Source organism: Dysidea avara, chromosome 3 (genome assembly GCF_963678975.1).
Source record: "Dysidea avara chromosome 3, odDysAvar1.4, whole genome shotgun sequence".
Lineage (NCBI taxonomy): Eukaryota > Metazoa > Porifera > Demospongiae > Dictyoceratida > Dysideidae > Dysidea > Dysidea avara.
Genome location: NC_089274.1, coordinates 12,308,667 through 12,322,758, shown reverse-complemented (window position 1 = coordinate 12,322,758; position 14,092 = coordinate 12,308,667). Strand labels below are relative to the sequence as shown.

The window sequence follows — 14,092 nt, the reverse complement described above, 5'->3', positions numbered from 1 at the left end:
ACATCATATTGCCTCATAATCACATGTGCGCTCTATTTTTGACCTTTGTAAATCATCTGATTCGGCTGAGTGTTTACTAGCCACCCGGTACTTGGTGAGTAGCTAATTATGAAGCTGTTCTAGTAAAAACTACTGTCGACTCGGACTACAAAGCTTGTGGTACGTACAATATCCAGTAGCTGCTATACACAGTATACGTGCACGTGTTACTGAGCGTGTCACTCCACTGTACATGTGTGCCGGCCGAGCTATGTCGTGTCTAACTAAATTACAGCACTGTGAATCGGTAAAAAGTAACCAGGCAAACCAATTCAGGACACTAGAACTTCGCGTATGTAGTGACCATTATCAGTAGTACAGTTTTAGTGTGGTATTCTGATACGAAGCTGCTGACTTCGTTGTTCATTAATAACTTTTCAGTTGGTAGTTAATCAACTGATTTCAGTTATCCCATCGTATGGGCATGAAGCTCTCCAATGCATGAGGGGATGGGATAAGATGCGCTTTATAATTTTATTCACTAGCATGCTTGAACATTTTCATATACGGGAAGCCATCCTTTGAAGTGAGCCACCAGATGGTCGAAGCCCTACTGACATCTGGTGAAAGAGTACTAGTAGGTATTCTACAACTTTACAATGTCATGATGACTTGTTAGAAAGTGTAGCTGATAATGAAGGCTGGCTTACATCACACAGCACACTGAGGGGGCACAAGTGTTGAGTGGCTGAAAGAACCTTATTTAATGATATCAAGATGTTGATATTAAGTTGTGGATACTTTATATCGAACCTAAGCTGTCGGGGTTGAAACTTTCTTTTGAAGATCATGAGTTGTTTGATGACGCACAACCAACCTCCTCTGGGTGAATGCAATTATGGTTTAGTCTCATGCCCAGACCCTATATTTCCTGAGGGGTGGTGCGTATCGATCGGAAATTATAAGTGCCCCCGGGGGGCACTTATAATAAATACCACCCCTGAGGAAATTAGTTTGAGAATTGAGCACATCGTATATACATTGTGTAATTTACAGTAAAAAGGTGCATGGTTATGAAAGTCGCAAGGAGTGGCCCAAAGTTTCTAATCAGCTGGATGTTATCTAGGGTTGTTGTGCTGAACAAATGTACTTTTAATGGGTAAACATTTAGCTCCAGGGGTCGCTTTCTAGAGGCAGCACGTAAAATACTTTTTGAGTTGCTCTGGCACCTACAACTAGATGTACCAGATTTTTCTAATAGCATAGCTATACAGTTTGATGTTCACTCTGCTAGTACATAAAAATGATAGATTTTAGTGCACTTTTCAGATATATATATATATGTGTGAATTTAAAAATTGTTAATTTAGAAATGGAAGTAGGGATCAAGCGATAAAAACTACTGAAACAAGTGATTTGAATGATGGCAACTATTACAACATAGCTTTGTGGGGAAATCCTTACATTGGCATCTCACCACGTCACCATATATGTTCAATGCCAAAGTAGGGATTTCCCCACAAAGCTATGTTGTAATAGTTGCCATCATTCAAATCACTTGTTTCAGTAGTTTTTATCGCTTGATCCCTACTTCCATTTCTAAATTAACAATTTTTAAATTCACTAGTTTGTTAACTTTTTTTGGTATAGGTATATAGCTATTATTGATCTTTGGCACTGACTGCTCTATTAGAGTATCTCGATCTTGCTGCTTGCTTTATGCAAGCTGCTCAATTACTAAATTGAAAGGCATGCAGGGTTTCTATCTCCTGTTTTCTACAATTAGTTACAGCTGGACCATTAATAATGGGCGTGGTCCACTGATCGTTAAGTACGAGCGCGCGCTCTGATTGATAAGGGCGTGGCAGTGTGTTCTTACTTCACTAGGCTGCTTGATCGCTTTGCAAGTGTTGCTATATACAGGCATCTACTTGCCCTTACAGTACGGAATCCGTTATTAGTTTTGTGGCGTCCGCAGGGCCGCCCAGAGAAATTAAGGGACCCAGGGCAAAGAGTTAAAGTGGGGCCCTTGACCCAAGTTGTAAGGTGAAGACCAAAAAAAAAAAAAAAAAAAAAAAGGTCACAACCTGCTGGCAATGACAATAACTACCCATCACCAACCATATCTCCTTATCTATAAGCTTCCTACACTGCTCCTCTGAAGAATACTACTGTGACTGCTCTATTAGAGTATTTAGATCTGACTGCTCTATTAGAGTATATCGATCTTTTAAACAGGTATTCAGGGGGCCCTCCTGGGCCCCTTTCAGGCTGGGGCCCGGGGCAAAATGCCCCAGTTGCCCCCCCCCCTGTGGGCGGCCCTGGGCGTCCGAATACGGCTGCTCTAAGGAAAGTGTCGATACGAATTATTAACGCCTCCGTGACTGGAAAAGAAGAAGACGATCCGTAATTGAAGATAAAAGGAAAGGCAAAGCGCAGAAGGCAGACACTCGTCGGAACCCGAAAAGGCACATCCCAGCAGCGAGTTAAATATTGTGGCAAAGAATGGTGATCCTTCGCTGCTTCGTTTGGCCTGTAGCCTTGCGAATGTGGTCAGGCAGGCAGGCAGACGAAAATTTCTGTTTTAGCGATTTTTTAGAAATAAAATTCCAGCACTTTTCTAGTCGTTTCCTGATATATAACGCTAGAAATAAAGTTAGAAACTTGAAGACTCTTTAGTAAAAGGATTATTTGCTGTGTGAGATATTTCTAGGATGATTTTTGAGGGATCGAAATTTGAGGCGCGCGCCAAATCCACCCCGATCCCTACTTACGTACTGTTTGATATATCACTTTTTGTTGCCCATCAACACCTTCTAAAGTTTGGAATGATCATTTTGGTGGAGCAATAATGTAATTACATAGGGACCCACCTCCCTGTTCCTGAAAGTGCACTAAATGTCTCTGACCTATTTTCAAACTAACAGAATATGTGTGAATAATTGGCAGTATAACCACATACTGTGAGAAAGATGTAGCTTTCCTCGTCATGGATACCAGAGCACATTTGTTGAGTACAACAACCATAGATACAGCAAGTGGCATAGTTGGCAGGATATAGCAGAGAGCTAAAATGTCGAAACTTGAGAGCCAAGCTGAGAGTAAGCCATTCAGGTGAAGGGTCCTATGAAGACTGGTAGACCAATTTGAGAGAATAACAGAGTTAACCCCTGGAGCGACGAGCAGAAGTTGATGTGGCTTAAAGTTCACTTTACTGGCAAAGCCATGATGGCTTACAAGAAATTTCCTGTCACAGCTCATAGTTCCTTCAAGAATGTGACGATGGCCTTGTGAAAGCAAATGGAATTTAATAGTTGTAGAGACCTGTACTTAGTACAATTTTTCAGATTCATTTCAAGAGGAAAGCAGAGAATTGGCCAGAGTTTGGAGAGGATTTGATGGCATTGGTGGATAAGGCTTACCACTCCTTGGAAGACAAGGCTCAACAGCAACTGGCCCTACAGAGATACGTGTTCCAGTTGGAAAAGGAGCAGGGAGCATTCAGCGTTAAATGAAGACAATCAGAACTGCTGTTGGTGCTACCTTTGAATGTGAGTCTTATTTTGTAGGACCTAGTCAGAGTGGAGCAGTTGTTGCACCGGTGCAGGTGGAGTCGAAAGGACAGTGCTCTTATGGATATGATGACATAGTTAATAGCTCAAATGGATAGGCTGGAGGAAAGTTTAAAGTGTGCAAAGTCTAACAGAGAAGCTACAATGGGAGATATCCTGATCTGTACATTATTGATGTGGTCAGGAGGGACATTTTGCTTGGGGTTGTGCTCAACCTAAGAAATTCTTAAACCAAGGAAACTAGAATCCCTTGGGGAGGTCACCCTGATTCCAAGGAAAACCACAAGGGTATTGGAACCATTATTAGGCATTGCTATATCAATTGTTAATTCAAATTTCTGTGATAGGTACAATCTAAATGTTGACCTGTCACAACGATATTTAATTTCAGGTGCTGGCCATGCATGTTGTTAACATGAAGTGTTAAACCCAAACATGGAGTGGAAGTTTAGTTTTGTGGGTATGAAACAGTAAACACCAGTACATCTGAGGACCAGCCTATGTTGGTGAATAGTGGTGTCAGGAATGAGGAGCCTGAGGTTGTTCCTCTGGCTGTGGATGTTTGTGATGTTCTGAGGTGGAGTGCCACCATTCTGATATTGGGAGATCCTCAGCATAGTCTGGCTGTGTTTTCAGTTGCAGTGATTGATGATGTCAGGATTTCCAGTTTTGGTAAGGTGGATATCAGCACAAATGGGGGCACTTTTGATACTAGCCAGTCATCTTCTCCTCCAGAACCCCGTATATGCACTGCACTAGAGAGAGCAAAGGATGGAGAACTGTTTTAAAAGACATAACATAAACTCTGTGACATATAATTACAAACCTTGTAACTTTGTTGGGGAACATTGCAGGAACACAGAATTTGTGCAATGAGGAATGCTAAAAGCGCCTCTGCCATGTACTGAAATCTCAAATACTTGAATTAGTGACATTGTTATACTCGCTTGAACACACGTAGGAAATTCTCAATTATCGGTTTTCCATTACTTTTAATGCTTCAATTATCGATATATCTGCAAAACCCCACCCATAAGTCATGCATACATCATTCTAAAAATTTGAAAAAATACCTTCAAATACTTCACCTTCCTCTTAACCTTTCCTCAAAAAATCACATCAAAATACCTTAATATGAGTAAGATACAATTTTTTAATATACATCAAGCAATCATGCATAAGTTTTCAATGGCCATTATAACACACAATAAGGACAAATCAGTTCTCTTCCATGTTTGTCTGTCAAAACTTCTGTGATGCAGTCTTCATGGACCCATTGTTGGCATACACACTTCACCCACTGAAATCCTGTATTTTCAGTCTGGTCTTCTTCATACATACGAAAACACACAGCATTAGTTGCTGTTTTCCACTACATGGGCATCACAGTTAAATTTTGCTGCTGATCTAGTTGGGCGAGCTGACCCATTCTCCTCCTCATCGTCATCATCATCATGTTCTTCAGATGTCCCTTCTCCTACAGTACTGTTCTGCCTTCGGTGGGACTGAGATATTTGTCCTGCTTTCTTCCTTGCAGCTTCTTTTCTTTTAGCAGCCTCTTCTTTTTAGCAGCTTCTTTCCTTTTGGCAGCCTCTTCTCTCCTTTTCTCAGCTAATTCTGCTTTTTTTTTCCTAGCTGCTTCTTCTTTCTCCCTTTTCTTCTGTTCTCTGGCTTGCTTCTTTCTCCTCTTTCTTTTTCTTTTCTTCACGTTCAAATATAAGTTGAGCACATTTCTCACTAGTTAGAATTCTTGCATCAGTCACACATCCATAGGTGGGTGGCTTTTTTTCCTTCACAGGCACATACTGCACCAAATACTTGCTAATATACTTCAATTCATGCACCTTCATGCTTAGGAGGAGTAGGCACAACTGCTGATTTTGATTGGGTAGCAGACGTGTTGTTCTGGTGGATGATCTTCCACAGGAGATACCACATCTTGCATCTCTGTCAGTGTATTATCTGGTGGTAGAGACATGTCTATGCCTCTGATAACAGATTGTTCTCTTAAAGGTCCTGCTGGTTGTTGCTCCGGAGGATGGTCTCCCACAGAAGACACCACATCTTGCATCTCCATCAATGCATCATCTGGTGGTTGAAACATGTCAACAGCCAAGATTGTTCACCAGAAAGTCCACTTGGGTGTTGCTGTGACGGATGGCCTTCCACATGGGGTACCATGTCTTGTATCTCCAATAATTCATTATCACGTGGAGACATGTCTTGCATCTGCGCTGGTGACTGATCTGTATCAGCAGGTGCCACACCTTGTAGGTGTGGCTGTTCTACATCTAAACAAGTAACAGTGGATGATGTCATTAATCCAAGCCTAAGTTCTGACTCTGAACTTTCACTAAAAGCTGCAGCCAAAGAGAGTTGCTCGGATGATGAAAGTTCTTGAAAATGGTGCTGATGTCTGTCTTTTAACCAAAGTAAATAGCGGGAATCAGGAATATCATAATTATTTAGGTATCATCTTTGGGAACGTTCCTCCTCTTTTGTAGTGAAAATTAGCACTAGAGCTTCAGCATCTGTGGTACTTGTAGAAGTTGCTTGATGGCTGTTAGCATTGCTATTTGCTGCTGAAACTTGTCCAGGGGTCGTGGTCTTTTCATGTGACTGGCTTGCCCTGTAATCAAGTGCCCTGGGGTTAAACGGGTATATACCACTCCTTCTAAATCCAGATGTGATTACTGTAGGTATCATGGTATTGTTCCATGCGTCGTGTAGAAGCAAGAGAAATCATACTTGGTAATTACTTTACCTGGGTTTCTTTGTACAAAATTATGACAAGCATTATGCCAATTTTGCTTCAGTGGTTTAAATACACTAGCATCAAGAGGCTGACTTTTATGTGTAGTGTGTGGTGGAAGGCACATCATTATGGCACCATTTTGATGAGCAAATTTGATTGTTTCGGGTTGATAATGTGTACTGTGGCCATCCAACACCAGCAATAATGGTCTTTCAGCTACTGCATGCTTCAAGAGATGTTTTAGCAGCCACCCTTTAAATAACTCAGTATCCACCCATCCTGTGTCATATATCGTGTGCCAGGGACCTCCCCTCTCATCCACTCATAGTTCATACCTTTCGCATCAAAGACCACGTATGGGGGTATGGCATGTCTAGTAGCACTGACACAAGCTATCACCGTCACCTGACTTCTGTTGCCAGGTGTTCTGCAATGCACCCTCTTTTGTCCTCTCTCGCAATGACCTTGGGTGGTCGATGATCCAGTGGCATACCATACATTGTAGATCTAGCTTGGATTGTTTAACCGCTTCTCCTTGGTCATCACATCCTTTAACATTGCAAAATATTCTGTCATTGTTTCTTCATTTAAACAATCCATCCAGACATTTGCAATTGGATCATCCCGGCTTATGCAAGGTAAGATCATTCTGCCTCTCCATAAAATGATAGTACCACCCATTAGATATGTTGTCATCTGTTCCCAGCACACCTTTGCCACGAGCAACAATCTCAGCAATGGTTTTTAACCTGCTGCCTACTTTTACCATATCCAGCTTTTACTGTATCAACCAAAAACTCAGCAAATTCAGACTCCTCTTCCTTTGTCAAGTAAGGTTTGGGACCAGGTTTTGTACCATGGACAACTCCCCCAGATATTCTGTCACGTAATGTTTGTCATGGAACTCCAAATTACTTCACTGCCTCACTGACCTTCAGCTGCCCACGCTGGACTGCATCAATGGCTAAACTCTTATCTTTATCTCTCCATTGCTTGCATTTCTTAGGAACTAAATTGGTAGTTAATGTAGCTGGAGCGGACACAGACCATGGTCGACCTCTACCTCTCTTCCAGCCTGTGGTCTTCCTTGAGCATCTCGTTTACCTAGCAAGCTTAGCATCACTAACCCATAAATCGTGTTGTGACATCAAATACCATGATAAGGAACCTCTAATTACCTGCTGAGTGCTTCTATTTCTTCACCGCACACGAGGCCACTTGGCTTTCTAAACACAGGATCTGTAATTTATTGATGGACTTCACGGAAACCACTCCGACTATTAATTCCGATAATTGAGATGAAAATGCCGATATAATTGAGTAGCGACGATAATTGAGATGAAAATGCCAATAATTGAGTAGCGACGATAATTGAGAGTTTACGCTACAGAATTTTATTCATGTGTTATGATGTAATCTGTATACACTATGTGTGTATACAATGAGGTTTATTAACAAAAACAACTAATAGTTCTGTGTTGGAGAGTAACTTGTTAACAAGAGCAGTTGTCACTCCTGGTAATACTGTTCCAGTACATCTACTGGAGAACTGATTAATATGTATTCAGGATCTGGTGTAGTTGTCAGCCATAGTGGTGAAAGTTGTGAATAACCTCTCAGAGAAAGATATCTCCACAGAAAACATGGTTATTAATTGTTCAAATGGTGCTGCCCCTCTTCATCAACGATTTAGGAGATTATCTCCTGATAAGAGGGTAGAAATACATTCACTGTTAAATGCTAAACTACAAAAGAGCTTTAATTTCTTGATCAAAAATGTCCATGGGCTATATATACTCCTTAGTTAATAGGACAAGCTGATTCTGTGAAGGTTATTGACAAATCAATGAAAGGATGCACACCTGTTACCAAGGGTTGATGACATTTTGGGGTTCACAATTGTTCAGTACCGTAGATCTGGCCAGGATACCAGAGCAACCCAAGTGTATTTTTCATGACATAAATAGCTACCCAGCTCAACAATTATCCGTTACTAATGATGTTAGTAGCTACCTTCAGTTTTCTCGTTCACCAAGTAGCATCTGTTGTATCTAAACTTTGAATAGTTACATGAAGGTTCAGTTAGTATTGTAGCTGGTGATTTGAAATTGTAGCCTATTAATTATACTTTTTTTAGTGTATGTATTTTGTTATTGTTGATGTGCTGTATAGGAGGTAACAGTTATTGGTGTGCTTCAGTTCTTGTATAGAGCAAGGTCCTCTACCCTGTTGAGGTCGGTTTCATTTTACACAGACTTTCTCATTTTTATCTATTCTGATATTCATGAAATGTGACCAGATTTGCGAAAAGGGGTCTTCCACACACATCCAATTAACCAACTTTGACAGTTCATACCTTCAGTGCAGGAAAAGTTATTGCCTTGACATTTGGTCAGTAGTGTGCACCAACATAGGTTAATGGATGGTGATAATTTCAGGCTTGCATCTTTCTTGAATACAAAGTTATGGTCTTTCATATTCATAGAGTTGGATGTGTGTGGAAGACCCCTTTCGCAAATCCGGTCACAAATATGCATGTAGTTTGATAAATGATATATATTTTTGTCCATGTTAATGATATATAAACAGGCAAGACTATTCGTGTTATCAATCAACACATTTCTTTAAATTTATATTATACTCTAATAAGAGCACTGAAGTATATAAACTCTAATACAGCATTCATATAAATATCCATGTAATAACAGCTTCAGAAGGAATTTCATTTTTGGAAATGATGTAGGGTGTAGACGATGCAAACTTGATCTGAATGTGAGCTATCTTATACTGTTAGTCTGTATAGGTAGGTGTATATAGACTTCCTGTATTTGTGGTTACAAGATGCATACCCGATACACTTAACTGTAATTAGAAACAATGTATATAAAGTCATTTCATTTTATTCGTTGATCCATGTAATGTATATTGCTCTACTAGATTCCCAGGCTGATTATATCGTGCTATTGTATACTAAGTTCATAGTCTGTTCAAGATCTCTCAGAATTGTCTTGATTTTATTTGCTAGTAACCTTGATGTATAGCAATGCAATCCTTAATTTATAAATCATGCATGCCAGTGTTGTGAATGTGCTCCCAGCAGGTCTGATAATAATGGGTGATGGATCAATTGCCAACTTGTTCCCAGCTATTGGGAGAATATTTGCAGTGGTCATTCTAGGATATATACTGGGAAAGTTCAAGTTCATCACACAACAAAATGCTAGTGCTGTTGGAGTGATTGTTGGGAAGATTGCACTACCAGCCTTGTTGTTACAGAATATGGCCATATTGGATTTGAGTGCAATAAACTGGAAGTTTATGGCAGGGATTCTGATAGCAAGATCTTCAGTATTTGTACTTGTATTTGTAATTACACTGGTGTTCACCCGACCTGTTAGTATGGGTAAACCAGGCATCTTAGCTATCTTCTGTACACAATCAAATGATTTTGCTCTGGGATTACCCATTTGTAAGTCATTGTTATTTTACAGATGATTATAATTTACGACTATAAACTTGAACTTATGGACTAAAGTATTTGAGTGTGTTTCAAAACAATGTAAATGTGTTTACTGTTTAAAAGATTACAGTACCTGGTAAGTTTTAGTTTTGTTTTAATTTGCTAGGGAAAACAGGATAGTAATTATCTGGTTACAAATGCAGTTATATTCATCAGTTTTGTGGGTACTGTGTTTTTACTCAAGTTTATGAACTCACCTCATGCAACATGCATGGTGACATGTCATATGTATATAGACCTGTTATATATGACTTTACTATTTTCTTTCACAGTATCAGCTCTGTATGGAAACAGTGTTGGTCCAGGTGGGTTCCACTATTTGAGTTATATCTACCTGATTGCTCCTATACAAGTTGGACTACTTAATCCTATTGGATTTTTCTGTATGGAATATGCTCTCCAGAAGTCTAAAAAGAAAAGGACACAATCATCTATCTCAATAAGAACACTGCTCTTCAAAACTTTTTGGGGTCTTATATCTAACCCTATCATTAATATGACGTTGCTAGGTATTGCAATAAATGTGGTAGTGTCAAAGATTGTTCATGGAGGTGATAGTGACTATGAATCAAGTCGTAACTTAAAGGATTGGATGAAGCAGTTTTTGACATTACTGGGTGATGCTTATAGTGCCTGTGCACTGTTATATCTTGGGATATGTATGGTTGGAAAACTGAATGACTTTAATGGACTACTTGTGCTTAAGTCATCTCTACTGTGTGCTGCTAAAATGTAGGATACTAAGTGTATGTCACTAGATAATGTTCGTTGAGCACTACATTATCTATACAGGATATTGATGCCATTGATTACACAACTAATATTGGAAGCTTTTGGACTTGATAAAGAAATAAGCACATTTGGTTTTGTGTTTGGTACATTTCCTACTGCTCCTTCTGTGTTTGTGTTTGCAGCTCTTTTCCACTGTGGAACTAATGTGGTACGTAGTGCTACATATGACCATTCTATGTATATACTGTATAGGGCTTATTACAGTGTATAGTGTACATTTCAGTCTAACTGGGTGTATCTACTGTCTTTGAACAGGTTGGTCCTGCACTGGTGTTCTGTACATTCTTGTCTGCTCCGATTATTTACATATCAGCTCGAATGGCACTTGTTAGGAATGTTAACTCTCAAGACTACCATGACATAATAACCGATACAAGAACTGATTGTAGTGTAGTCTCCATTGTCTCTGTGGTAAGTATACTATATAGTACATTTATAATTGAGGATATATTTGACCTTCAAAAGTAATAATTACAGTATTGTGTGAAAGGTGCTGATAGGGGCCTGGGGACACATATAGTTGTTATAAACTATAAGAAATATCAAGTACACTATCATACAGCAAACATGCATGCTCACGGTGTATGCATCATGGTGGCTTGAGTTAGTGTACATGTTTATTATATGCTCAAACAAAACAACATGCATTGCATACCATTGTGTAATGAAGACATCGTGTTTGTGCTTTCTTTTGATACAACAGGTAATCGTGCTTGGTCTGTTTATAGCAGCTCGGAGACATCGATCACATGTGCATATATTTATTATGCATTTGATGGCAGCTATGGTAATTGTGTTATTGTATAATACAAATGTTATAATTTAATTTGATGTCGTAATTGTTAATTGTCAGCTGCTATATTTTCTATTATAAAGGTGGACGTTGTATAAGTGCGGACTTACTGAAGCTGTATGGTAGTTGTGTTTATTTTGTACAGGTTGTGATGTGTTCTGGAGCTATTGGAATAACATACACTACTGATGAATCTCCTTGGAATTACTTTTTTTTCACATTTTTCCTTGGGGGTGTATTTGCAACCAGACTGTGGTCTGCACTGCTCAGTTTGGAACTAGTTATTCTGTTAGTGTTTGGATCAAGGTTTGCTATACTCCGGTGGCTGTTGAATTTGGTGGCAGGATGGGGGTTAGTAACAAATAAAGTACATTTACTTAACTCACATGCAGATTTATTACATACCAAGGAGAACTATCATTGTCTCCTCATAAGACTAGATGAGTACCAAATGCCTTTTTTAGTCCAGTCCAGTCCACACTATCCACTGACTGAACAGAAATGTATTAACTGAAGTGGAGATGTTAGCATGATGCAACCAAAAAACAGTGTATATAGCAGAGCAAAGGTCCCTGCATGCTCATACTTTGAAGAGCTGTTTTGCACTTTCAGGTACTATTAACACAGTTATGCTAGAAACAGTATCCGGCTATGCAGGGTTGGCCATCAGGATGTACTATGTTATTTGCAACAAAAAAAAGTTATTTTCAATCCCTAATACTGTTATTATATTCCATTCAGTTCTATGTGCATTCTTATACTGATACACAGTGCTGCCATTCTGTTACTATAGGTTACCGTTCATCAGTGTTATTGTCCTAGTTGTCATTGTTGCCGAAGAACCAGAAAGACATGCTACCCTTGATAAAGCATTTTTTCTTGGAGATGGACAGGTGCAATAAGCTGAAGCTGTTTCACAGTTGATAATATTATTTCACTTTTATTGTCTACAGTTAGTGTTATCATGTATATTTCTGGGAGTTAGTACCATCATAACAACTGCCAGTCTTATATTTATAATTCTTCGTATTATCAGAAGATCAAAACACATTGAGCGTAAGAATGTCATGTAAGTGCACTTGTGTACATTATTGTTGAACAGTTAAAACTGTTACACAATGCTGGATTGGTTTTGCTAAATGTGCCAGCACACAATCCCAGTATGTGCTTGTAGTGATACCATTTCTATACATTTAGAATTAATGCTTCAATGAAAACTATCTGTGGTGGAAGTGTACAAGACACTGGAAACAGTTCAACATCCTCACCAGAGTCTTTACAAGGTGTTCAAGATAATAAAAGCGAGAGTACTGCTCTACTGAGTTCATTTATCCAGTCTGATTCCTTTTTGGTAAGTGAACGTGTCACGTTTGCAGACATACCAATGCCAGGTTTATGGGAGGAAGATGAAGCAGGGAAGAACACTGACAGGATTATAAGTTTGTTGTTCATTTTATTAGCATCAATGATAGTGGTAAGTGCATTAACAAATCATTTTGTTGGCCAAGGCACTACATAAAGTTTACAGTCACTTTATTTGTTTTGGAATAATTAATGAAACAGGTGTGATGTCATTATACTAAATGTAATAACAGGTTTTGCAGGTTGATAACAGACACACACCTTGTCAACGTATCTTTTTTCTATGATTTGCAACTGTAGGGAATCTTTGCAATTTCATATAACGGTGGTCATCTTCATCGAAAGACTGGAGTGTATGTTGAAGTGGATGTATTGGATGGTGTGATGAATTATGGACAGGTATGCTGCACTTATATACAGTTGACAAGTACATCCACACCAATCGACACATACTCTAATAAAACATATACATTTATTACTGCACCCTTATAGGGTTTCTTCTTATTCCTCTTGTTTGCAACTGAAAAGAACTGGATTATATTGCTTTTGCTGAAAAGGTGAGGTGTATACATAGCTTTCATGCAGCACAAATAGTTTTAACCCTTTCCATGTATGTGCTGGAGGTTTTAAGTGGAAAGAGTTTGGATCGCCTGGCTAGAGCACATAAGCACCACAAAGCTCTATGAAGCACTTCTGTTTATGGACACTGTGTCATCCAATAGGATACGTCATACGTTGTATCAAGTGGAGAATGTGATTATACCTGACAAGAATGAATTGGATAGTGCTTCATTTCATGTTTGTGAAACATTTAAATCGCAACATTTGCAGGATTTAGAAACGGAGTTACCATCCACAAAATGGTGAATCATTTGTGTGTGATGCCAGATTCTCAATGTCACAATATACTACTCTTATATAGGTATCGATTCCATAAATTTGAGAATGTCTTCACTGGCACAGAGCTAGTTGATTGGCTTTTACAGAGAGGACTGGTGAGCTCAAGAGAAGATGGTGTCAATTATGGAGACATCTTGCTACGAGGACAAGTCATAGAACATGTCTTACAAGAACACTATTTCTATGATGACGACTATTTTTATCATATTATTAATGAGTAGCTGTTGCAGTTGATAAACTGTTACTTCGTCTGTAATTTTTTAATTCAAGGTGTACATATTTGTATTTAACATATTGAAACAAATGTGTAAATAATATTCCCTTGCATTTTTTAACCGTACAAGTTTTTCGTGGCTATAACACAAGTTCCCCAGGTAACCTGCAGATCATATTACTTACAGTCCTTTCACATACATAGT

The 14,092-nt window shown here is 39.0% G+C and overlaps 2 protein-coding genes across 6 annotated transcripts; one reads left to right on the top strand and one right to left on the bottom strand.

The window, feature by feature from the left end:
- The first annotated feature begins 30 nt into the window (after positions 1 to 30).
- LOC136249417 (lysosomal cholesterol signaling protein-like) lies at positions 31 to 13,942 on the top strand. Of its 5 annotated transcripts, none has more exons than XM_066041414.1 (14): positions 31 to 159; positions 9,407 to 9,775; positions 10,099 to 10,558; positions 10,619 to 10,766; positions 10,874 to 11,029; positions 11,322 to 11,405; positions 11,557 to 11,762; positions 12,205 to 12,304; positions 12,365 to 12,480; positions 12,609 to 12,885; positions 13,074 to 13,172; positions 13,266 to 13,330; positions 13,496 to 13,636; positions 13,696 to 13,942. In XM_066041414.1, the coding sequence occupies exons 2-14, from the start codon at positions 9,418 to 9,420 to the stop codon at positions 13,892 to 13,894; spliced, it is 2,409 nt and encodes an 802-aa protein (XP_065897486.1). In that variant the 5' UTR covers positions 31 to 159; positions 9,407 to 9,417; the 3' UTR covers positions 13,895 to 13,942. The 5 variants fall into 5 exon arrangements, with proteins under 5 accessions (XP_065897486.1, XP_065897490.1, XP_065897488.1 ...); XM_066041416.1 differs by having other exon boundaries at positions 35 to 94; XM_066041415.1 differs by having other exon boundaries at positions 37 to 159; positions 9,404 to 9,775.
- On the bottom strand, positions 5,029 to 5,870 carry LOC136248325 (uncharacterized). The gene is made up of 3 exons (XM_066040116.1): positions 5,690 to 5,870; positions 5,449 to 5,639; positions 5,029 to 5,253 (listed from the first exon to the last, which is right to left on the bottom strand). Exons 1-3 carry the CDS (start codon positions 5,868 to 5,870, stop codon positions 5,029 to 5,031), a joined length of 597 nt encoding a protein of 198 aa, XP_065896188.1.
- Positions 13,943 to 14,092: the final 150 nt, after the last annotated feature.